General features: G+C 36.5%; 1 protein-coding gene across 1 annotated transcript; it reads left to right on the plus strand.

Annotated features, from left to right (window-relative positions):
• The first annotated feature begins 5,876 nt into the window (after window positions 1–5,876).
• Window positions 5,877–25,896, plus strand: ATP6V0D2 (ATPase H+ transporting V0 subunit d2). Its single transcript, XM_008631213.2, has 8 exons — window positions 5,877–6,442; window positions 13,220–13,391; window positions 15,184–15,362; window positions 18,052–18,131; window positions 19,984–20,061; window positions 23,297–23,473; window positions 24,858–24,935; window positions 25,458–25,896. Exons 1-8 carry the CDS (start codon window positions 6,313–6,315, stop codon window positions 25,617–25,619), a joined length of 1,056 nt encoding a protein of 351 aa, XP_008629435.1. The 5' UTR covers window positions 5,877–6,312; the 3' UTR covers window positions 25,620–25,896.
• Window positions 25,897–27,418: the final 1,522 nt, after the last annotated feature.

Here is a 27,418-nt window from a genome sequence, read left to right on the forward strand (position 1 = left end):
ATCTTAAGAAGCTAGAATGTGATTGAAAGACTTCTTAATTTATTTCTTAATGTATCATTATATTTGAAAGCTATATACCTTGAAAAGAGATTTTAACATAAAATATAAAGAATCAGTTGCAAAAACGTGCATTCATGTAAAATGACATTTTGGAGAATTTTAATTAGCTAAATATTTATGTAACTTATGAGCCAGAATTTGGTTTTCTTTCTTACTGCATGCATTAAACAAACAAACATCAACTACCAGAAGTACCAAATTGTTATCTGGATTGTTTTCTGTGTTACTTTTTCCATCAGCTATAAAACGTTCATGAATCTGAGGCTAAAAAAAAAGAAGTAAAATTAATAATTATACATTTTAATAATTCTTAAGATGTATCAGAGTAGAAAAACGCTTGTCAGAAATTAAAAAAACCCCATTCAAATTGAAGAAAAATATATTCCCAAATTAAATGCCCCATTTACAATATATATATAGATTTAGTTCAGAATATCCTTGCATACTCCAAGTTCCGGGCACAGGAGTTCACAGTAGGAATAGCACGTCAACAAAGATACTATTGCTCCACCTAGTGAAAAATCTGTAACACATCAGGCTTAAGTTTGAAGCTGACCGTCTTATTTTTTGAACCTATCCAATTCATGGGGCCAAATAAAATATATTAATCCTCGATTTAAATTCTATGTATCTCCCTGTTGAAATGGAGTTCTGATTTTGCAGTACATTCCAGTTTTAAGACTTTATTCATAACCTTTTGAGATAGAAGTTAGAAGTGGAAAATGAAACTGTATTGAAGATTACCAGGAATGGGATATAGGAGATAGAATCTATAATCATGTTAGTGTTATGTTAACAGAATGTTGCATTTTGATGTCGTGTATATCTTCTGGCTGTTTTATGAAGTACATAAGGTTGGTGGTGAAAAAGATATATATTAATTGCCAATTGATCTATCAGAGAAAAAAGCTGTCAAAATTTGCATCTGTGTTCAAAGTCAGTAAAATGATGAGGAAACAATTCAAGCTGTGGTCCTCAGAGAGCTGTAAATGTGGAGAATTAATGGACCACTTGCACTTCATGTTGACTTGTCTGTACTTTTTATCTCAAAGTTTTATCATCCTTATCTTGTTTCCAGGTTGTGTCAAGGATAAAACCTTCAGGATCCCTGAAATCTAAAGATGTTACCTACTAATTGTGAATTTTGTGATAGTTAATGAATAATAAACTGATCCATGAAGAATTCTGCATGAAATCTTCTCAAGAAGAAGATGGAAAATTAAGATAACTGAAAAAAGGTACTGACACTGTGCAGAGAAAGACTTAAGGTAAACAAGATCTAAATCTTGCCATCCTCAGTAGAATTAGCCAGAAGATGAGTCTGAGCTGGAGGTTGCTGACTTCATGTGAATATCTGTGTCCAAAACTACAAATTATTCAGACCAAAGTTTCCCAATTTTGTAAGGGAGCATATAAACTTTGTAAATTTCCAGCTTCACTTCTGAAAGCATTCCAGAGCTGTGTTAGTTTGCTCAAATCTGCTTTTCTCTAGGTTTACATCTACCGAAAATTATTTTCTCCTGGCTTCTCTCCACAGACTTACCACTCTAAGTCTCTGATAAAGACCTTTTTATTACACTGGCGTGTAATTCCTTGAACAAAGACCAAAAAAACCAAAAGGCTTTCTGACCTAAAAAGCTGCTAGATTATCTTTTGAAAGCAAGGGAGGGGGGAAAAGGAAGTTCTTTGATATTTCATAACATCAGTGAGTGATATTTGTGAATCCAATATCAAAATAACACTTCTAACAAGGAGCAGTTGTAAAAGATGTATTTTATGTAAATTCAATCAAAAGTTAATCAGGTGATAGGAAAGTTAGGGGTGCATATTTGCTGTGAATTCTCTCAGCAAAGACAGAGTAAATTGGCCAGGGTGCAGGTTAACACTGGGTGTGTCAACTGGGTACAGCACTTTTTTGGCACAAGAGGGCTCAGCTATCAAGATGATCTGCTTGGGAATGCATCATTTTCATTATTTAAAAATAGCTACAAAGCATAGTAGCTGAATTGTGTCTATACAGGTATAGTCTATCATTCTCAATATTCACATATTTTATGAAAATACAAGATATTTTATTTATTTAATACATTTTAACTTTTAAGCAGTCACAGATATAACTGCATTTGGACTGTTTCTTCATGGCTGAGAGCAGTTGAAGAAAGTTCAGAAACTGGGATAAATGTAATTGTGTTCTCTGTGGTTGAGCTACACTTCTGCTACCCATGCCAGCATACTTGTAGCTCCATGGAGTGCAAGGGTCCATGCAGTCAGTATCCAGTTGTTTGTGATATTCATTTTACAAAAGTTGCAGGTACTCAGCACCTCAGAAAGGCTGAATCTCAGGTTAACGTATTGCAGTCAGAATTGTCCTGTTATTATTATTTCAGAAAATAAGGTATTTCAACAGATCACATTTTGGAAAGATTTTTAGGAATGGGTCACACCCATTCAGAAATTTACACCAGAACATTACAGAATTTACAAAGGTTACAGAGTTTTGCTGTAATTGCCTTTCAGTACCAGCACAAAGATATGCAACAAAAAACCCCCACTAGAAACACTGCATTCCAAAAGTAACTAAATCTGTTTATTTACTATTAATTGGTGTTTGAAAATTAAAATAGTTTTAATCTGATTAGTGCACATCTTATACTTTTTACTTAACCAATCTGAAAGAATTATCCTTTTTTTTTTGGGGGGGAGGGGAGTGGAGTGCAACACCTGGAAAAACAGGTTATGTTTTTAAAACCACTTCTGATTTACAAGGAAGGGAGGAACACTGACAGGATAGGAAATTAGGTTAAAAAATCTCCCACAGCCAAACAAAAAGAGTCAATATACACACCAGTGAAGAAATCTGTTTCACCTATACATTGAAGCAGCATTGTACACTGGTAAGAGTGAATCTGTCACTCATAATGCTAATTGTCTTGTAAACAACTGCATAGGCAAGACTTGAGTGAATTTTGTTTCTGCATAAGATAAAGCAAAATTTAACCAGAGATCTGACTGCCTAAGGCTGATATAGACTTCTAAATGAGATTCTAAGATGAAAAAAATAGCACTTTTACATACTTCTAATGAAAAAAAGAGTAACCTTGAATTCATGTGATTTAGCCAACATTCCAATGATATAACACCATTTACTCACTCTTCTGCTGATTCTTTGTCATTTGTTCTTCAGTATTAACCTCGTGGCTAAGAGCTGTCAACTGTGTTAAAAAAAGAAAAAAAATAGAGGAAGTTCTGAGAAAAATCTGTGGATATAGCCAAAACATTGGTAACATGGAAGGATTTTGTTTGTCACTTCTGAGTGAATAATCACGATATGTCGGATTTATCGTTAATTTTAGATTAGCTGAAAACAAATTAAAAAAATGACACCTTTTTTTTCCTGTTTCTTTCCAAGTTTCTCTCAGTGGAGGTGAAAAAACTGGAGTAAGGTGGCTTAGAGCAGTGTTATGGTGACCTCTTGTGGTTAAGTGATTATGCGTTTTGGTTCAGTCTTGAAAACTTGCCGCATCAAAGGTTAAATTCTGTGCTTAGATCTGAAGAGTTTTGTGTTGTTAACGCTGCTTAACCTGAAATAACTCCTCCTCCCACCCACACTATCAATATTTGTTTAGCTCACTGCTAAAAGATCCTTTTAAAAATATCTCAACCTTTGCACTCCACAAACTTAACAGGTGAGAGTATCGTATTTTCTCACACGGTAATTTGTTAAAGCAAATTCACAGCTCTATACAAATAAGTTCATTAATATGTAACCACATAATATTTAATAAAACTGTGCCCACTACAAGTGTGAAAGAAACCATATAGTACTAGACACTCATAACAAATAGCATTTTATTGATAGATTGCAACAGTAGATATTGAATATATATATTTTTACATAAAATTTTAGTGCATTAGCTAACTATATGCATCATGTTTAAATTGTTGCTAAAGCTGTCTCTTTTCCACAACTTTTCTTTCAACAAAAATCAGAGATCAGAGAATTTTCTGATGCTGCCAAATGCAGCCTATCAATCTGGATCAAATTATCTGACACTTTATCCCTCAGTAGATAAAATCACTCAAGACTTTATCCTGATTTTCCAGTTTCATGAAACCATTCAAAACTACACTGATTTAATTAAACATCTTTGCTGAGTGATTATACTTCAAGTGATGGTCTCATCAATATTTATGGCTCTGTGGATAATACTTTCCCACTGGAGGATCACCAGTGGTGGTATTTACACCTGCCAGGCAGTGTTCACATGGCCTTACTAAATTTAGGATCTATTGCAAAGCCACTTCTGCACTGGCTCTGCTGTCTGAAGCTTTGGAAGCTCATCGGCAGCACAACCTTGGACTGCCCCCAGCTGGACATGTGCCATATTCTGCTGTGATTGCAGCTGGGGGCGGCCTGAACTCAGCTGCTGTGAGACATTACTTGTTTATGCAACACTCACTTTGGAGATCTGTAGGTTAAACCTACACGCTGCTCTTAGTGTACACAGCAATTATTATTGCCTCTCCCCCATTTTTTTTTCTTTGAAAAGGTGAAAAACAGAGGCTTTTGAGCAAACCACACTGGAACAAAGATGATGACAACAACAAAAAGGCAGGTTTAAGTTAAAATGTGGTTATCTTCACGTGTCAGTAAGGAAGCACTGATGGCGGTCATGTATCCGGAGAAATCGCTCTGACTTTTGAAACATCATCAACAAAATTCTACTGAAACCTTCTTGCCTTGGGAGGTTCTGAGTACTGCTGGCATGGAGACTTGGGAGACAAAACCAAATTGTTTGTGTGGGGGAGGGAAATGTTTTGTTTCTATTGTCTAATAGGCCTAGTTTGTCTCATTCTTCTTTAGCTGGGTTTACTCTGCAGTGTTAAGAACTGATTGACTTAACTGTAAATCCAGTGTACAAGTAGCAAACTTCAATACTCTTGGCCCCATTGAACTCCCAACTAAATAGAGTTTGCATATCTGAGCATATGATTTTTCAAAATGTCTCAATGCTGTCATTATTTCCCCCACTGTGGGTTACAGGTGGGGTAATATCTAGCCTGAGACAACTTTAATTTGACCCTCAAGGTGCAGTTGTATCAATCCCCTGGCTCAGCAAAGCTGCCCAGTGGCTTGTGGCCACTTCTTGCCCATTGAAGGCTCCTGGCCAGTCAGCCAAGAAACCAGCCAGCTAGTGACCTCCCCAGAGGAGGTAGGGGGTGGCTGTTTTGTCAGCAAACATGCTGGCATCCTGTGTCTCATTGTGTGGCATTCAAAGCCTTGCCATGCCAGGAGCAGCGTGGTATAGACAGGAATCATCTGGTGAGTACCAAGGTCTCATCAGTTTCTCCCCTCCCAGGACAGGGGAGAAGGTCTCATAGTCACAGCCATGTCCCACTGGCTGCCAACTCACAACTCTTGCTGCAGCCACATTTCATCACAAGGGTCAGTAGAGAAGGCATGGTGCATGTCTTCAGCCAACACAATACACCAAACATGTTCAAAGCTCTCAAAAACGAGTGTGTGAGTCTAGGTATGAGTGGCACACTGGGACAGACTATGGTGTGGAGGCAAGTTTTGAATACTGGCTTTCAAGGACAATGAAAGTCAAACCATTCAAAAACCTTTCACCTTTGCACATTGTCTAATGTTCATGGTAATTATTAGAAAGCTCTTATAATTCCTATACATATTTAGTGATAGAGATGAGCAGCAAAACATTTCCAGCAAGCAAAAACATTAAAAAAAAGAAGGTAATACAGAGACACTACCAAACCACCTAAGCTCCTTGAATAGGCTATGTTCTGCCACAACCCACTGTTTTATTGCAGAAATAGTTTCTCTATAGGCATTCTCAGATAACTTCCTGTTTATAATACAGTTAAGAAATGTGAAAGTTTTATCAAGCTGTTAATGTGTTTTCTCATTCTCCAAGCAGTGCAGAGCATCCTTGCAAGCAGGGGTTAAATCCTGTACTTCCTTTTTGGCTTCTCTTTCAACAATAATAGGTTCATTTTCTGGCTTTGACAGGAGGGAGTTGGATTTACTGGCTGGCTGTTGTGTAAGCATCAACTGTACTGGAACTACAGTAGGAGCAAGAAACAGGAAGAAACCAGTTGGTAAAACACAATCATAGGCTGGCAGGAATTCCGTGACTATTTGTCACTCCTTCCAAAGAGGAGAAAAAAAGTTGGTGGCAGATATTCAGTGCCATCAAGAACCCAGAAGAGTGATCAAATATCTTTTTCTCCATGCCAGGATACTCAGAGTTTTACTTCAATGTGGACCATGGCTACTTGGAGGGTCTGGTCCGAGGGTTCAAAGCTGGGATCTTGACAAGTGCGGACTATGTCAATCTAGCACAGTGTGAGACACTAGAAGGTAAGTCTGCTGGTTTGTTTTATTTAGGAAGAAACAGTGTTGCTTAGGCATTTGAAGAAGGGAAGGTTAAAGACTGAAGTATTGAGAGCTTATCTTAAACCCAGAGATAACCTACATGTCCTTTGAAGAATCTTGCTCATATTTAAGTTAATAGTTTTCCATAGACTGTGATTTGCGTGCAGGCTGTGATTTGCAAAGCAATAGAGAGGATGGGACTTTTGGTTTACTCATAAGCTTTAGAAATCTCATCCATAGAGTTCTTACGGAGACTGGCAACCTTCTCCCAGATTTTAACAATGCTATAGAACAGTTCAGGTGTGGAAGTTTCATACCATTTCAGCTGTACAAAAAGTTTCCAAAATCTTATTAAAAGCTTACCATTTGGCTCTGAGTTTCTCTATAAAATACATAATTTTAGCAATTGGTTACTTCATGAGTTTTAGGGCAATAGTGGATATTCATCTTACCAGGAACAGAAAACTAGACTCCACAAAGATAAAACTTAGGGAAGTAGAAAAAAAAAAGAAAAGCTCTTTTCAAGGTGACTTTGCCACAGTAATAAAGAGAGCACACAGTAGTTTCCAAAACAGCTTTCTGTGGCCAAGACTGGTCACAGCCTGATGAAGACAGACTTGTACCAAAGAATCATATGACGTACCTTTAGACACTTGGCAGGAAAAAAATGCAACAGAAAGTAATCACCTTTCTAAAGGAACATAAAGTTCATTTCCCTGACTGCAAAATGAAAGCTATGATTGTACACTCAATTTCTATAATGTGCAGTCTATTAAATCAATTTGGAAAAGGAAGAAGGAGAATGAATAAGCTCACTCTATTTTAAGCTTTGGTTGATTTGTGCATGCAGTAATTGGTTTGGGGTAAGAAAAAGTGAAGAATGATCATTCTCATATCCAACAGTTTTGAGGCTGTCTAAACTATTAATATAAATAATAACATAAGTCTGGGAAGATTGCTTGCCATTCAACTCTCAGATTAAAACAACTACATTTAAAGAAATGCAGGTAGATATTTACCAGTCCACAGCATAAAGTTCCTCTTACAGTCAAAGAAGAGATTATCAATGCAGTCAATGAAATCTAGACGCTGTTCTACTGACCAATTGCATGTGTCTACTTCTGCTGATAACCTGGAGAGCTGTATTGGCTCTCCATTTAATACAGTGGCAGTTTAGACACACAGAACATATGTATACAATCATTCTGAGAACTGAAATCTATCCCTTATGTCAGCTGGACAAAATCTACAGTTTCTTTATCCTATTTGTTCCAGCAGTTGTGATCTATGTAACTTAAAGAGTCTACAGAAACTCTTGATGTTGTATTTAATTGTGAAGTGAAAAAGTCCTGCTGCATTAGTATACAGACTTCAGAAAAAGGTAACAGCTTCAAATACCTATAAAAGACACAAAGGACAGAATGGTAGAATAATTAAACTTTGTTGTCACTTCACTTCTCCCTGCAGATGAGCTCAATAAATGATGTCATCCAAAGCTCCATGAAGGAAAAAAAATCCCAGTTACTCTGAATAAGAAGAAAGTATACAGAGTTAAAAACATACAAGCCAAAAGGATTATTTGCACCCTTCACAAAAAAATACTTGCTCATGTTAAGTTTAGAATAGTGAAAAAACTCTAAATTATAAGTCATGCTACAAGAAAGTTATTTAACACCATGAAGTAGTTTTCAAATATTTCTGAGATATATAAACCTTCAATATTTTTAAGAGCATGCAGCAGATGATCAGGTAATAATAGAGAGATAAAAACCACTTCAAATTAAAATTTACAATAGGAAGAACAATTAGTTTTATTTTTGAAACTTTTTTTTTCCGGTGTTCATTCAATTTTGGGATGCAAATTATTTCATCAATAGAAGCAGCAGCCTTCATCATCCCTCCTACAAGCACATCTCTACTACCCACTATCACTTCCCCTTTTTTGCTATTCAGCTACATCTCTTCCACCATTGTAACATTTTTCTACTTATTATAGACAGCTAACAGATTCCCACCATTTACCTACCAAATGTATACTTTATAATGAAAATATGAGACATATTGGGTTTCTACATGATGTTAACACACTTATCTCTCTGCACATGTAGGACGCTGTAATACTGAACCTGCGCCATGAGTGTACAGTGCACCAAACCCACAGACCCCTACCTCTAAAGTAAATTTCATACATTGTCTTTTGTTTCAATTTGAAATATTCAGCAAGTGTATTTGTGCTGTAGTACTATGATGTTTGTTCAGTAGTGCCATCATGTCTTCACATTAAAAGGTAATAAATTTACCCTATTCTGCATTCTGTGGCTTAGCACCACACCACAAAAAATGGCCTAAGTTAAAAACACTATAAATATGCTAAAACAAACAAATAGAAAACAAAAATCAAAACCGCTCAAAGTAACCCATAAATAGAAACAAAAAAGATCTTTTAATTTCAAAGTGGTTTTGGTATCTCTAGAGAGGAAACCATAATGTCAGCACTGAAGAACCACAAGAAGAGCTGTAGATTAGTGCTTTACATCTGCTTGATAATCACAGAGCAAGCGTAAAAGCAAGACGGAAAGAAGAAAGAAGACTTCTAACAGACTAATGATACCGCTGTGTCCTCTCAATTCAGGGCCATACAGACTGGAGAAGAAGTTTTCAGCTTCATTTAGAAATCCTTTTGGGCTTGGTTGAACTACTGTGATTCCCATGCAGCTACCTCATGGGCTGCATTTTTCTAGTTTGGCCCTATAGGATCATCTATTTCAAGGGAATGATGTTCCCAGAGCAACCTTGCTGACAGTTTTTGAAGTAGAATGTGGGGTTGTGGGGGTGTGGAGGTGTTTAAATGCAGTGCTTTGTTCTTCTCTTGCTTTTTGTGTGATAGAAAGACTTCTGCTCTGTAGAAAGGAGGCTAGGTCACAGAAGGACAAGCATCACAACTCTGCTCCCAACAAAATCACTGAAATAAGTTTACTTAGCTTGCCAGAGCCAGGGCCTGCCAGCACATGGTGGCTGAAATAACAATGTTAACTGAGTGAAAACTGTGGCTAGTTGGTTATTTGGCTATCAAAGTCAGGAGTCAGATAAGTTACCATGAACTTGATGCCAAAAAACAGGTTAACACTTTGTTCAAATTCTCACAATACTCTTTCCTTCTTTCTGATAAGGATCATTTCCATTTTAACTGCATTCATCTTACTCTCCCTCTGTGCATTAACTCATTTTAGTCATACTTTAGTTAATTGTGTTTCTTTGTCGTTCAATTGTGAGTAAACTCATTATTTAAGGTAATACTTTTCCTGTAAGTTGTTTTCCTGCATGTAATTTTATGAGGAAATACACAATGCAGACAGATGACAAATAAAATGGATGGACGACAGCTGAAATACAGGATTTTCTTTCCTAGGGATCTTTAGGACAAAGTCCAGAGTCTTGTGTAGGTCTCCAAGAGACCCTGAAAAAAGGGGCAGCTACAATCAATAAAAAGTTTTGGTGAACAGGAATGTCTGAGGCACCTGTGATGCTCAGCCATCTACTCCTGCTGAGTCACCAAGTCACGTCACTAGTGCAAGGGTCTGACTGCGATAGTTCCCAGGCTGTATTTATACCAGCAGCAATGAAAGGACTGTAATTTAGGACCACCAGATCAGTCTCTGAGCTGCACTGAACTCTGTCTTGATGTGAACTCTGATTATGACATTCCTGATTGATATTATATGGTATTGGATCTTGCGGATGATTATTTTGGCCAAGACCATGAGGTAGGGTTGAATATTTTTTATACATACAGTATGCATGCTGACATTTATTAATTCAGTTAAAGAAATACATCTATAAAGCAGGCTGTGTAACTGACAGGGTTATAAACCCAACATTCCTGGGTTTAACATTTCTTCCTTAGCTTTTGGGAGATGGGTAAGGATATTTAATGTCTTACAGATAATATTTTTCATGCCTTATATTAAGGCATGGTTTATGATGCCACTCAATCAGTCGGAGAACTGAGGAAGAATAACAAAGTCTTCTGAAACTACTCTAGATCAGCAGGTTTTTATTTCTGTTCATCTTATGATGTTAAGAACACTTCAGAATGGTGAATAATTGGGCTGATATTTGGGTGCTACAGTCTGCTTTAGGTAGTTAACCCCTGAAGACTACTGTGTTTGAAAGGCATTTACAGAATGTGACTAAAGGTAGATATCTGGGGTTCATCTGAAAAGGAATTGAGGAAAGTTGGAATTCAGCTCTGCATCTAATAAAGTAGTATTATCTAATCTCACCATATGCCAAGTATTTTTACACTCTTTGCAACAAAAAGGAGAAAAGTAAGAACGAACAGTTTTCACAGGAAATGTAGGTGTGAAATCAAAATATTAGTGATGTTTTAAAAACTTGGTTTTACATAATTAGACTAATTTCTGGGTATAATTCTGCATTTATTTATGTCTTAATCTTGCTTACCTTTCCCTCTTTCTTCTATTGTGTTTCTTTTTTTTGTATTTGTATTCTCTTTCTCTACTTCCTATATGGAAGTATGTACTGAAACTATGACTTTTTCTAAGTGTGTTATGTGATTTGATATGGATGTGATGAACAGACTATATTTGGTGGATAAGGAACTGGCTGAGTGGTTGCATCCAGAGTAGTGGGCAATGCTTCAAAGTCCAGACAGAGCTCAGTGATGAGGGTCTTTATTGGGACCAGTACTGTTTAGTATGTTCATCAGCGACACAGGCAGTGGGATCAAGTGCACCATCAACAAGTTTGCAGGTGACACCAAGCTGAGTGGTGCAGTTGACACAACTGAGGGATGGGATGTCATTTAGAGGGACCCTGCAAAGCTGGAGAAGTGAGCCCACGGGAATCTCATGAGGTTCAACAAGGCCAAGTGTAAGGTCTTGCACCTGGGTTGGGAAATCTCTGGTATCAATACAGGTTGGGGCATGAAGGAATTGAGAACAGACCTGTGGAAAATGACTTGGATATCTGCTACTCTTGGGTGAAAAGTCAGACATGAGTTGACAATGTGTGCTCACAGCCCAGAAAACCAACCATATCCTGGGCTGTATCTAAAGCAAGGGAGGGAAATGGTTTTCCCCCTCTACTCTGCCCTCATGAGACCCCACCTGGAGTACTGTGTCCAGCTCTGGGGTCCCCAGCTCAGGAAGGACATGGACCTGTTGGAGCAAGTCCAGAGTAGGGCCACAAAGATGATCAGAAGGCTGGAGCATCTCTCCTATGAAGAAAAGATGAGAGAGTTGGGACTGTTGAGCCTGGAGAAAGCTCTGGGAAGACTTTATTGCCAACTTTCTGTACCTGAGGGGGGCTTACAAGAAAGATAGAGACAAACTTTTTAATAGGGCCTGTAGCGATAGGACAAATAGTAATGGTTTTAAACTACAAGAGAATAGATTCAGACTAAATACAAGAAAGAAATCTTTTAAAAGAAGAGTGGTGAAACAATGTAAGAGGTTGCCCAGAGAGATTAGAAATATTCATGACCAGTTTGGACAGGACCATGAGCAACCTTGAGTGGCAGCCAACTTGCATAGAAGATTATGAAGCTTACCTCAGTAAGCTACAGTGCTAAACGTAGGAGTCCGAATTCACAGTATACTAGTTATTTTGCTTTAATTCCCAGTGTAGGCAACCTTATTGCATATTAAGTAAGGATACACATTGAGAAATAGGCAAAAGTAGCAACTGTACTGAAAATTCTTACCTTGCTGACTGCAAATTTACTTCCTTACAGGTACACCCTTATTTCCGTCAGTGGGAGCGTTGCTGTTCTTTTCCCTAACCCTCACTTCATATTTCATATAGAAATCTAATTATTATGAATGCCCAAATGATATAAGAGTATCCCAATCTATAATTTACAACAGTTTTAATACAGCATTTGAACATAATTATGCATTGCAGCATGAGCTTTTCTAAAAGAAAACGTTAAACTGCTTTGAACAGCAGTTTGAACTGACTCAAATGCTTGCTTTTGTCTCATGCTAAAAAATGAGAAAATTTATCATATGAATTCTTTGATACCATGAAAGTTTCATTTAACTTTGTGGTCTAAACAACTCATTTTCCCCAGTCACCAGGGTTGAGAGCTCAAACAGAAAATGTCACAATGACCCAAGTTTCTGGAACAGCTTCTAAGGATTTGCTAGTAGCAGCCATAAATCAGAGAAAGCCAAACCAGAAATGTTAGGAGAATATAACTCTACCCTTTCAAGTGCTCCACTACAGAATCCATTTGGAGTCCAGAATGTGTGCCAGGCAATATGTGCTCTCTTCAGACAGCCTGATAACAGAAGATTATAATCCTACCTGAGATTTAAATATTTCATAGAAATATATAAGGTCTTAAAAAAGTTAAAGGATGATTCCTATTGATGAAAAGAGTCCATGGGAGTGCAGCAGACAAAACAACTGATATGTTATAATGGTGCAAATCAGTGAAATTGAAACATTGAACAAACCTGATGGGGAAGACACTAGAGACAGTAGTAAGTAACACTCTGAAAATGGCATAAATTATTTGTTCTTTCCTACAGCATGCAGTAAATCTTACTGGCAGAAGGCAGTACAAATTTGCATAAATTTTGCATTTATACTATATTAGATCTACGCAAAAACTTTTCAACAGAGTATGATCAGTTGCTTAATAGAAAAATATATTAGAAATTAACTTTTTTTAAAATTCGGTTTGCAGACAATATGACAGTCTATTCTCATGATCTTTCCTGAATTTAATTCCAGATCTGAAGTTACATCTACAGACTACAGACTATGGCAACTTCTTGGCTAATGAAACTGGCCCTCTCACTATTTCCACCATTGATGATAAACTGAAAGCAAAACTACTCACAGAATTTCATTACTTTAGAAACCATGCTTTTGAACCACTTGCCACTTTTCTGAATTTTGTCACGTAAGTAATATTACTACATAGCTTACCACACAGAGGTAAAAAAAGCAGTTAAAATAATGCCAATGCAACATATTGGAAATTCTATTAAGTTTTAAAACCAGAAAAATTACTTTGATACTGCTACATTTGCATACTTTATTTGCTAATATAAGTTCTGAAACTGTATGTGTATATGAAGACCTGTTGTCTTTGCCACTAATTATTTTAAAGAGCAGAAGCAGATTCTTTTATGTGAACAGTGACAGAAGAAGTGGTAGAGATTGAGAAAAATGGTTAAAATCTTTAAACACTATTTAAGTCAGAGAACTTGAAAAACTGACATTTTGGGGGGGGGAGTGTGACTCATGCAAGATTAACAGTTTCATGATGTACACAGAAGTGATTTAATTCCTAGGCATGTGGCAGGTTGTAGACCTTTTTTTAAAGGGGGAAAGACAACACATCCTACACCTACCATACTTTTTATATTATTTGAACCAAATAAATAAAAACTAGGAGAACTTTCTGTGGCATATTGCAAGATATTTAGATCCAAGTAGCTCTCTTTGAAAGTTCAGCTGCTGTTTGATGCCAGATGAAGAGAAAGCTCTGATCTCAATACCATCACAAATAGATGAAACTTGCAAATCAATGGTTTAGACAACTTCAAGAACAGGAATTTGCTTTATAGCAGTATAACAACATGGATTAGCAAAATACCAGCAGGATATTTTATCTAACTATTTACTCCCCTTGATCTTATCCTTTTAATATATTTTAACAAGAACAATTAACTGTTCAACTAACTTTCAAGGAGTATTTTTATTATAACAGTAAAAAAGAAAGTATATATTTTTTTTTTCTGGTCATATGTAGCTGACCACTTTTATTTAGGTTAATATATTAATAGGACCTGTATTCATACAATGTTTACATTTTGTTTCAGGAAATAAAAATGAAAACATGAAAGTTATGGCAGCTCTTTTCTCACACTCATTGACGTGAATGTACACATATGTATGCACAACCTTTGCACACTGTTGTTTTTCTAAATAATGGATACACTAATGAAACATATTTCACACAAATCATTGAACTACATTCCACCAGATCCTCCACCCCTCTTCACAAATGCTGGGTGAGAACATATTAATCCCTGTATGTTTCTAGCTTGTTCTTAGTCAAAAATGCAAGCTGAAGACTGGCATTCAAGGGAATAGTGTTCCCATTTCCAAGTCACTGGTAAAACTCTTATCAGCCTCTTTGACAGTGAACTAGTATGAAGCAAAACTTTTAGTAATAAAGAAATCTATAAGAGCCTGTTCTTAGTTCCCTCATGGGAGGTTGTTTAAAGCTGAGTGAGAAGAAAACCCCGAGGTTGGACCATCTGCATGAACTCTGCAGTTTTAGTGCCGAGATTCCCATGTACTTCTCTGTCCAGATGGTATATATGAAATAAGAAAATCCCAAACTAGAAAAGTTGCTAGCTCAGCTTTGGATACCACTCATTGTCACTTATTGTAGTGAATCTACATCTCTCAGCTGTTATGCTTATTATAGTCATATGTCAGCACCACCTTCTTTAAAAGTGTCCATTTTCAGAATCCGTCATATGGTTTAAAACTAATTCTGTGTTATCCACTTGCTATTTAAAAGCTTCTGTTGATATTTAATGAATTATTGATATAGAATGAACATACATTCTGATAATACTTTGGTATTATGGTTAATTTTCAAAAATTTGGGGGTTGTATTTTTTCAACTGAAAGTTGATTATAAAAATATTTATTTTTACTTTTTCTTTCCAATACAGATACAGCTATATGATTGACAATGTAATTCTTTTAATAACTGGCACATTACATGAACGACCCATAGCTGAACTTGTTCCCAAGTGCCATCCATTGGGAAGCTTTGAGCAAATGGAAGCAGTCAGCATTGCCTCAAATCCCACTGAGCTCTTCAATGCAATTTTGGTTGACACACCATTAGGTAAAAACACTAAATTATTTCTTATCTTCTTCTCAAAACTACTAATGCTGTATGACTAAGAGCAGCATGTTTCCCACTGGATATGCTGTATTTTGGTAACACAAAACTTGAACTGTGGATCAAGCACTTCCAAAATGGTGTTCAGGACACATTCTATTAACATATATTAACAGCTTCTATATCCACCTTGGGTGCTAGACACAGAGAAAACATGCTACTCAAGAACTATAATGTATATCTTTTATATCCAAAGTAGTCACTGATTTAAAGCATCTAGATTTTTATTTCAACACCTACATCTTTATTAAAAAATATGTCTTCACTAAGGATCAAGCAGAAAGCTACTAATACATACTAGATGTCATGGTAGAACCTAGATTCCCTCTTGAAATTTGGGCATGGTTCAAATATAAATAAAAGTCCTGTTTTGAAGAACTAAATCTAAAAGTAAAACAGGGTAAAGTTTGGGAATGTCACATTATGAAATTAAGATTAAACTCTGCTCAATGTGGTGCAGCAGCCAACACAAGCAAAACCTAATAGGCTGTGAAGGGCACTGAGAATAAGATGGAACTGGATGGATTTGAATGTATATTAAACCATTAAGTGCTCTCATCTTTAGTACTGTGAGAGGTTTTGGGTTCTGCTTCACTAGGAGGTGTGGTAGGTTGGCCCCAGACAGAAAAAATTTCCCACCCAGCCACTTGCTCACTCCTTACTCTCAGCACAATGAGGGTGAGAAAAAAGGTAGAAAAAAGAGATTGTGGGTTGAGATCACCCACAAAGTACTGTTGCAGGCAAACCAGACTAAATTTGGGGGAAAATTAACTTGATTTATTACTGATTAATGTATGACATAATTAATTACTGATCCAGATATAAGGAAACAAGCAGAAAATAATGAAACATTTAGACACTTGGGGAAAATACCTTTCCTCCAGCCTTTGCCGCTCCTTCATGCCAGGCTCCTCTTCTCTGCCCCCTGTTATCCCCACAGGTAACACTGCATCCCTCTGGAGAGGGATTGTGTGTCACAAGGAGCAGGGGGAGTTTAGAGCCATAAAATCATAGAATAGTTTGGGTAAGAAGTGAGCTGAAAGATCATCTAGTTCCAACCCTCCTGCCATGGGCAAGGACACCTTCCACTAGACCAGGTTGCTCAGAGCCCCATCCAACAGGGCCTTGGACAATTCCAGGGATGGGGCATCCAGAGCTTCCCTGGGCAACCTGTTCTAGTGTCTTAGCATTTTCACGGTAAAGAATTTCTTCCTAATATCTAATCTAAACTTATCCTCTCTCAGTTTAAAGCCATTATCCCTTGTCCGATCATTACATGCCCCGGTAAAAAGTCCCAATCTGGTTTTCAGGTAGGCCCTCTTCAGATACATCTGCTCCACTGAGGGGCTTGGCTGTGCCCTGTGGTGGGTCCCAGCTGGAGCTGGCTGTGCTCAGCATGGCACACTCCTGGCTTTCCCTCACAGAGCAGCACACTCCCACCAGTGCCTGGGCACTAGCACAACTGTACAGTGAAATCAGAGAAGGGACAGAGCAGGACAGCTAAAATGAACAGTGCTGCCATGTGTAGACAGGCTAAAAAGTCCAGAATGCAGTTCAGAGTGGACAAAGCCAATGAGAGATATGGACACGGTTTACAGAGTCCTGAGGGCAGTGGTTTGTTCACAGTGAGTTATGAACCTACTAAATCCTTCAGAAGACCAAATCCCAGCAGAAAACTAATTTTAAAAGGTAAACTAAACCACTGTTTTCACATAGCTGGTAGTAAATTTCTGGAATTTTTTTTGCTAAACTATTTTGTAAAAGAAGAGAGCTGTATCAGTTTTTTAAAGTCATGGGACAAATTTATGGGCAATAGATCTATAAGGAGAAATTGAAGGGAACTCTCAGAGCTACACTTTGTGATAGTCTTCATTTAAAATCTGGATGCTGGAAGAGTAGGAAGGGATGAGACCACAAAACATGGCCAGACTCACATCCTCTCTGTAAATACTGTCTTCCATTGCCACTGCTTGAGACAACACTCTGTCATATAGTACTGCTCTGCCCCACTGGGATAGCTCAGGAACAGCGAGAGGCACACGTTATTATGAATATCATATTTTTAAATGGTCCAGCTGCACAAGTGAAACTCATCCACTGCCTCCCTGCTCAAAAGCTTGCTCTTTAGTCAGCTCTGCAGAGGACCCGTAAGCACAGATGGCCAAGGTCAAAGCATGTGCCCTTTATCAGCTGCAACCTGTTGCCTTTCCCACAATATATATGCAAAGAAGAAAAGGGAAAATAGGAAAGAGGGTTCTCCTTAACAATTGCAGAATACCTGCACGATTTCAGACAAAAATTATTTTTCACTCACTAGAAAATCGCCATAATAACCAAACGATACACTTCAGAGAAGATTAGGGTTTTCATTAGCATTCCTATCTGATTTTCTCTGGAGATATGGACTCTGGCTACAGCACTGATTGATTCCCCCCACTGCAGAGTCTCATTAAAAAGGAGGGGATAGGAGGATAAGGGAAATCAAGTGGATTTTTCTTCCTCTCTGTTATATCACCCTCTCTTGTACAACAGAACCCTCGGATCCTTGTTCACACACTGGTGAGCAATAGACAGGAGATGCATATTACCAGCATGCAGATTTATACTGCTATATTATAAACTCTACTTTCAGCTGCTTTCTTTCAAGACTGCCTGTCTGAAAATGACCTGGATGAAATGAACATTGAAATAATGCGCAACAAACTGTACAAGGCAAGTTTTTGCAACATAATGATAATATTTGGGTTTTATCAAAGTGTCTCAGCAAAGCAGGTCAGTATCATTAACCCTGTTTTATGGATGGGGAAACAGAAGTATGGTGAGGTAAAGCAAGCTGTCTGAGGTCATCTGGTTGATTTCAAGTCCAGGAATGAAACCCAGCTGCTTTCATTTCTACTCCACTCTTTGGGGAGTTTTCAAATTTTAGGTCTGCATCCAAATTCTTATTTAATATCTCATTCATGAAAATGCTCTAGATGTCAGGCTAATATCCAGATCCAGATTTGTTTATGAATAACTCAGTTATCCACCAAATGCCACAGAACTCTTAGGTCCTAAGTGAGTCTAGACAGGCTTTTGGCTAACATTTATCTTTATGTATATAAGGAAGATGTGATTTGAAAGGGTCTAATCGTTCTGAGTCTAGCTAACATAATTTTTACTTAAGGATTTTGTATAATTTTCTTCATTTCTAAATAATTTCAGCATTGTTACAGCACAATGCTGCAAGGATATGCATCTAACATGTGCCTTGCATCTTCTTTACAAATATTAACAAACAGATCTCTACTCTTATGATGGTCTCTTTAAAGGCTATACATACTCCAATCCATTAACAGCTCCTCCTGGCACATTATCCCCAAAATCTTTATCATCTTTCTTTCACAGTGGACACCCCAGACTCCAGGAAGTATTTTTACAGTGATCTGATTGCACTAGGGGGAAAGAAAAAACTCCTCTGTTTGTCTTATAAATTATATTTATAAATTCCCATGCCAATTTTTAATTCTTAAAACTTTTACTAATTCTTTCATTCAATACAACATCAATTATACCCAAGTATTTTAATTTCTTCATGTATTATAATTCTTTTACAGTACCACTATAGTAGATACTTCTTCCAATTTGGTAACATACATATTTGATTCTTATATCCTGTGTGGATGATCATATATTAACACTTCTTAAATCTATTTTTTTTTCCTTTTTGCTCATCTATTAGGGGGACCATTCTGCAAACACTATTAAATTATTAATATAAAATTTCTCCTTTGCTTCAGCTGTCAATGTGATCAATTGTTTCTGCTCCATTATCAGATAGCACTGTACAGAACCTAATGCATAATTCTATGAAGTAGATCCCCCTTGAGATGTCTACTTAAAATTCACTTAATTGTGTAATTAGTGACAGCTCCTAACAAGATTGTGTGAAGTTGTAGCAAATGCATTTTAACATAAATATTCCCTAAAACACTATTTTGGGGGATGGAGAGTCAGGGGGAGCAGCATCTCTGAGATATTTAGTGTTCTTCCTGCACAGGTATTTTCAAATGGGTGCAGATGCCAGAATCCTTAACAGACCAGAGGGCTCTGCAGACCAGTATTACAGAAGCTTTGTCTGCTGTTCTGTCCTAATCCAGGGTTTAGGTAGAGCAGCAGGGATTAGTTTGTGTATCCTCATACTGCTGGCCCAACAGCCGTGGCATATGCCCAAATCCCCTCCTCCACACACTATAAATGAAGAGTTTCCTCCAGCCATCTGCTTATTATGCAGTGGAAGCTCAGTGGAGCTCAAAAGGTTCCTTCTTTAGAGCACAAGTAAAACATAATATTTGTCCTATTACAATTTTTGAAAATATTTGAACTCAAATTGTAGTAATCAGACATTTGCAGTTGAATATTTCAACTTCCATTTGAACTAAGTAATTAAGCACATACCTAAATTTAAATTCATAGGTGGAATTATCAAAGTTAATGGAAGTATTTAAAAATGAGGTTCATGGCTTTGTGCAATCCTAGTCCAGGTCTTAAGCAGCATTTAAAATATTTCTCTTCTTTCATGTAGTCTTACCTTGAGGCATTTTATAAGTTTTGTGAAAAACAAGGTGGTACTACAGCAGAAATAATGAGACCTATTCTTGAGGTAAGAAACATTCAGTCTTTATACATTAAAGAACTCCACAATGTTGTCATAATTATCTCACTTTGCTTTTCCTGTTGAATCTCTCTCCATTTGCAAAGCAATCTGTCAAATGTTTGCTTCTCCTCTAAAAATACCTGTTTTTCTAAGATGTAATGAATAGTGTATTCAAGGATGACTTTTGCCTTTTGACTAGAGAAGCAGCTAGACCATTACTAGGGAGGAGCCAGTCTCAGTTAATATTTTTCTGTAACAGAGAGCAGAACAGAGTAAATAGTTTGCTAATCTCAAACTGTTGCCCTTTAGCATTTCTCGCCATTATGTAGAAAACCCAAAAATGTTGATTATTGATTTTGGGACAGCTAAAGCCTGGCATTACTGCCTATTTACTAATCAATAATCTTCAAGCTTCATGGCAATATTATGTTTGTTTACTCTCCTATTAAAATTAGTGGTTGAGGTTAGGGTTGAGTGACCTTTGGAATTAGTGTCATATAAAAACAGTCCAACATTCTGCATTATATTTTTGTCTCGACTCAGAAAAGTTTAATATTTATTTTTTCCTTGACATACAAAGTTCCTAATGTCCTCCTCCCAAAACATACATGATATTTTTGTCTCTGTTATTCTAATAAAAGATGCAGAAATTTCTAAACTTGAATTCTCAGCATTCAGGTCCCCCCCTTTTTTTTTCCTCACATGATCTAACACAATTCTTTGCAGAGGTTGAGAGCCAGACCACCCATTTGCTTCCAGGAGTCTTTTTTCTGGATAAGCAATTTTACTCCCTGGAAACCAAAAAAAATTCACTGAGGTTTGATGACACCACACTGAAAGTTTGCATTTAGAAGAGAGATAATAACCCTGGGAGCTTATCCCTGAAGGAAGAATGGGTCTGAATTACATTTTACAAAACAGTGTCCTAAAAAGGATTACAATTTCCTATTTTAATTAAGCAGGTCACAATGTTTCAATTTATGATCTAAAAAAAATACTTCTAATCAAGTTAAATTGAATAGAAATTAAGTATTTTGACTTTTCTTAAAAATAAAAATCAAAAGATTGGTTGGCAGACATAAAGGCATTTTCCACAGTTGATTCAGACTTTTCAGAAAGTTCATTTTTAAATAGAAATTCATGCTGAGAGCAGATTACTTACTAACATTAGTTTAAGCATGTTTTAAAACTCCGTTTATATCAGTGGTAAAAATTTAGCCTATCATAAAATTCTTTAAAATCCCTATCTAATGTCAATCAGCCAGGAGGATAAACTTTTCTATAGAATATTTTTTTCTATAGCATTTTGTTAATCTGAAGAGACACATAGAGCAGACTGCTAACGGTTGGATTTAAAAAAAAACCCCAAAGTTTAATTATTCAAAAGAATACTCGCTATTTATTTTGTAATCTTATATGTAAGACTACCAACCTGACCCTATCAGAATGAGGCTGAGGTATTTAGCTCCCCAACTCCTTGACCACTGCACATGGTGCCAAACTTCCATATTAAGAATACTGACGATCTCTCTTCCTCCATGGACAACACATGCTGCATGTTTAGCCCTGAATCTGGCAAGAAACTGCAGGACTGCACTGCACTGCAGATAGAGCTGTGTCTGTTACCATGGCCCCATGCTAAATTCTGAACTAGCAGTCTCCCACATGGAAACTTATGCACTTAGGAAATGGTCATCCTCTGACTTGACCTCTGCCTGCAGCAATGAGATGGAGTAAGTCACCAAGTAACTGCCTCATGGCCTTACTCTCTACAGAGAACCTCATGTGCCAGTAATTTGATGAATTGAGAGGTCTGCCTGGATGGGAACGATCCTGCAAATTCTCTCAGACTGGAAGCCACCAGAAGCAGAACCCCCATCTGCTACCATTAGTTGCTGTTGCCTCTAACATGTTTTTTACCAACAAAATATGACACATCTAACAGCTAGATTCTACATGACTTTAAGAAGTTAAAAAAAGAAAGCATTTGTCCTTCTAAAGTGGTTTCAGTAGGTCTAATATGCCTATTTTTATTAATAAGGGAAGTGAAATTTGGCCCTGTTACTCATTAGCTAGAAATCTTTTCAAGCACACTTATTTTCTTCTCATTACTTCTTTATTGTTTACTCCTTTTCCTTACTTCGAAGTCGGTGCCAGCGGGTGGTGGGTTCCTGTTATTGTGTGTTCCAGTACACAGGCGTAGATGTGAATATGTGTTTAATGGCTAAAGTGGCAGATTTGTGTTGCAAATGCAGCCTTATTATTCAACTGAAAAGAGTACCTCTCTGCTTAAAATAGCTCAAATATTCACAGCACAAGAAATTTTGTAAGCTGCCTAAAATGTGCATATACTGTATATACTTCACTTGGAAGATTTCTCCTGCATAATCCCTGCAAATAGCAAGGCCTCTGCTGTTCTAAAACATGAAAGAAAGTAATAAAGGAAAGAATTAAAACCATAATCAATTTAGATCTCAAGACAGAAGAAAAGATTACTTTTATTTACTATTGCATTTTTAATTCATACTGTAAGAATGGTAAGTGAAATTTTGCCTTGCACAAAATAAGAACCTGAGATCTAGACATTGGATTGCCTTTCAGTCTGCTGCTGCAGTGAAAATACTTTAGATATTACAGGCATCTAAACCTGACAAAAGAAATATAGCCTTTGATTCTATGTATTAAAAAGTAACTGTTATTTGAAACACTTAAAACTTTAACTTGGAAAGTAAACGGCCCCCTCCTCCTTATTGAAATATCATTTTAAAGATGTGCATTGAGAAATTATTTTGTTTAGGATTTTCATTCAACCTTTACTATCAACAGCACTTTGAGCTACCCCAGAGCAGTACTATTGATTCTTGTTCCTTTCCTTCATTATCATTATTTATAAGATTATTATTTCATAATCTTACACGTGAGGGTGTGAGGATTTTTTTGTTGTCAGCATCTGGGTAACTAAGCGGGGAAATGAGGAAGCAGCAGAAATGATATTTTTAGTACAAAAATCACAGAATAAAAGCTGTGGTTGCAAAACCTTGCTTGATTTTCTAGTTAAAATTTAAGGCATAGTTGCAAAGAAGAATTTACAACTTCAAAACAAGGTATGTTTCCAGTGCTCTCAAGTCGGCTTTTTTTTTAATTAAGTTTCCATAGTTTGACTTACTAAAAAACCCCAAAATATGCCCACCCTAATTTAGAATGAGATGTCTAATAACACCTCTTTGTTTTGTATGCTAAGTTTGAGGCAGACAGACGAGCCTTTATCATCACCATTAATTCATTTGGCACTGAACTGAGTAAAGATGACCGAGAGAAGCTGTATCCAACCTGTGGAAAACTTTATCCAGAAGGCTTACACCTGTTGGCCAATGCAGATGACTACGAGCAAGTGAAGTGTGTTGCAGAATACTATGCAGTACGTAAACTAATTTATTAAAACAAAAAACCAAAATACAAATATTTAACATCTCCTGACATCACCAAAATTTTGAAGAGTAAACAAGTAAGTTAAAGAATTTTTGAGAGAGGAAAAAATCATCAGAGGTACTAAAGTTCCCATAAAAATGTGTATGGGATCAAAGACCTTTGATATGAAGACATAAGATTAAGATAAGACATTATTACATTAGTACAGTACAAAGTTCCTCTTATGAGGATGCTAAAGTAAGACCAAATCACATCCTAGTAAATAAAAATCTTCCTACTCCATTAACCCTCCCCAAACTGAGTTTCACTTCATTGCTGCTGCCTCCAAGATTTTGGAGCATAGCCATACATCATTTTTAACTGAGCTGACCAAACAATTCATGTCACAGATTAGTGCAAACCTGATTTATTGCCAGTATACCAAAAAATTCCCTTCTGAAAATTTTCTCTAAATCACTAATTGATTCAAAGAAGTAGATGAAAATGTTAAGATTGATGCAAACAGTGCTGTTATTAAAGATTAGTTAATCTGCAACACTTGATCTATGAATTAACTGTTGTACTCTGTCTATCTGTAATATTTAAGTTATCTCTAAGTAGGCACACAAAACAAAATGTTGTCTGGTCTATTGCTTTCACCACAAAAAACCCTCACAAAGCTGGAGCTGTACGTAAACAGAACATTTTAATCATGAGTTACCATGTCAATGGGGTATGGAGCAAGACTATTCATGAGATGGTGGGTTATTTAGATGAATTTGGGAACCATTGCAGTAGACCTATACTACACTCCTGCTTTAAGGGAAAAACAAACCAAACACACAGAGAAGGAAATTACACAGAAACGTAACACCTAAGAAATCAAGTCAAATATATCCGCACAGGATATTCCAGGATGAAAAATCAGAATAAGGGTTTTGAGTACAATATTAATGCAGGTAAAGCAAATCCAGCTGACTACTGGAAATAAAAGGAGCAGCCATGTGAGGATCAGAGTTCAGTGTTTTGGCTCCATTTAGAGCTCTGGCTCTGATGGATACTATTTGTACAAGAAGTTCAGTGCTCTCTGTCCAAAGGAGTGAAAGGTCACGTGTCATTCTACAATAAGTGTCTTTTAGTGCCTTCAGTAAATTACTTTAAATTGTTGGAAATGATGATAAGAAATACAAGAAAAAATGTGATTTTTCTTTCTTTTGCTGACTGTAACTTTTGATTTTGTAGATTTTGATTTATGTAGAATTGTAATCTATACATGAGATCTTCTATACAGACATTACTTAACGTAGATTAATTTACAAAGTAATGTAACGTGTCTGTGCTGCACAGAATGCAAATGCACCTTATTTACATGGAGTGGTTGTCTATGCTTTTAGGAATACAAGGCTGTGTTTGAAGGTGTAGGGAGTGGCACTGGAGAAAAGACACTGGAAGATGCATTTTTTGAACATGAGGTAAAAGCTTCTAACCTTAAAATATAAAAATGAATGTTACTCCCATGGAATAATAATTAAAACAAGAATGAGGTACCAGGCTTTTGGTTCTACTGTACTGCTTTGTATTCAAGAACATGGATTTTCTATGGCTGTCAACATTTGGCTGAATCAAAATAGAAGGATTTACCTTTTAAAGTAAAATTAATCCTATAACATTCTTCTGATGACTCTTTATAGAACTGTCAATCCTGATAGCCTATCCAAAAGCCATCTCATGAACACCACTTAATGAAATTTCTTTTGAGTAGTCTACTAGAGAAGGTATTTCACCACTGTCCTTTATTTCCTGCAATATTGCTGTAGTCTATTACCAAAATTAATCCACAGATGACATTTCAATTACATTGATACCCAAGAGACTGCTAAATATAGTCATGGTTGCAAAGCTCCAAGAAATCTTGATCATAAAAGCTACCATATAAAAATCCCATTCGCCTTCCTTGATATTTTATCATAACATTCGTTTCATCTTTTCTACAGGTAAAGCTGAATGTGCTTGCATTCAACAACCAGTTTCACTTTGGAGTATTTTATGCCTATGTGAAGTTAAAGGAACAAGAATGCAGGAATATTGTATGGATTGCTGAATGCATTTCTCAGAGACACAGAACCAAAATTAACAACTACATTCCAATTTTCTAAATCTGAGAATCTATAATGCTTGAAAAGATGCATCATTTCATAGAAAAGAAGAAAAATCTTATTTCAAAAATTAACTCTTATCAGATATTTTTAATTGTATTAATGAGCCTCCTTACATACATCAGTATAGGAAAAAAAGTAATGCAATTAGAGATACGGGTACTTCATAAGGAAACACTAATGTATTTACTCCCAGTTTTGTTGGTAGATTTGTTCCCCACTGTGCCTATTTTAATTTAATTGATCAATAAAAACCTCCTGCAAGGTCTTACATATATTTTTTTTCTCTTTTGTGGAAGCACGATTTGTATCAATGACATTTGAAAAGCTCTTTAATGGCTTTTTTTTTAATTAATGTTTTTTTCAAAGGGCCAATTAAACCACTACTTCTATCTCACAGGGTCTTTCTCACGGCATACAGATTGTATGAAGGACTTAATACACAAACAAAAGGGAAATTCTGAGATTTCCCTTAACAAATCTGAAGGGGGAGCTTCCTGAACTTAACTGTGACTCCTCTCTGCAACTAAATGTAAATAAGTAACTTCAGCGTCACTAAAATGTTTTTTCTTCCTCTATGGTCGAATGAGGTGTCAAACAATGGGGGCCTGATCTAGCCCACAGCAATACAAATGCCCCCTCCCAGCACACCAAAGAATTGTCTTTATGTACATACTAGGGATGATTATGAAACATGAATGAAAATGCCAACCAAGTCTGTATCAGTTATACATCAGACACAAACAACACCAGCTCTGAGCTATTTGAGGACCTGGCTAGGATCAGTAACTAAAAATAGAGGGAACAGTTGAAGCCAGATTGTAGCAGGACAAGATTAATTCTGCTGAAGAAAAAGGAAGGATTTTGAAAGCCTTATCAACATTTTGCCTTCCTACTCTATTCCAAGAATTTGCCCTTTTATCGTTCAAACTGGCCATACCTTTATTTTCTGCATGACTTCTCAGTGTCAGGCTGCACAACAGCAAATCTCACTGTTTAGCTGAGTGTTCCTCCAGTAAATATGATACAGAAATACAACAACACCTCAGAATTGTGGAAAATATTCAGGCATCATGGTTTTAAAAACAGAGATATAATACAGCTCTCTCTATAATATGGAAATGTGCACATGCATTCATACATAAAAAGTAAGAAACTTTGTGTTTTTTTTATAAAACCACACTTCTTGAACTGCAAATAACACCCAAGGGCCATATCCCAGAACATGCTATACTCATTTAATGCAGAATTGAGAAGATTTTAGTATTTTGCTTTATTGTGAAAACCAGACAACCTTATATTATTACTTTAAAAATACTTTCACAATTTAGTTTAGAAATAATTTGGGAGGAATTTAGAAAAATTGACTAAAAATTTATAAGTGTATAAGCAAAGAATACAACTCATATATAAGATATAGATGTATCTTTAGCAGACCAAGCAATTCAGAATAAAATAAAAAGAAACAAAAAATAGAAACTGAAGATTTGTGGATTGCAGCTTCATTTTGGCATGTGTAGTTTCCTCCTTGAAACTTTTATTAACTTGGATTTCTTAATCTGTATTTTTCAGTCTAACCTGTGATCAATGCTTTCCTATATCACAAATTGTATCACAAACTATTTCACAAACTGCAATGGAGAAAGCAATAGAAAACATTGCCCTAAATTTGTAGATTTGTAGATTTTTCTTTATTTGCATTAAAATTACATGAAATTGTATAATTGCATTAAAAAATGTTGGGAGCAGAAGAATAACAAAGTCAACTGGTCTGGGACACAGAAACTTAATTAATACAA

This window comes from Corvus brachyrhynchos, unplaced genomic scaffold (genome assembly GCF_000691975.1).
Source record: "Corvus brachyrhynchos isolate BGI_N302 unplaced genomic scaffold, ASM69197v1 scaffold293, whole genome shotgun sequence".
Classification (NCBI taxonomy): Eukaryota; Metazoa; Chordata; class Aves; order Passeriformes; family Corvidae; genus Corvus; species Corvus brachyrhynchos.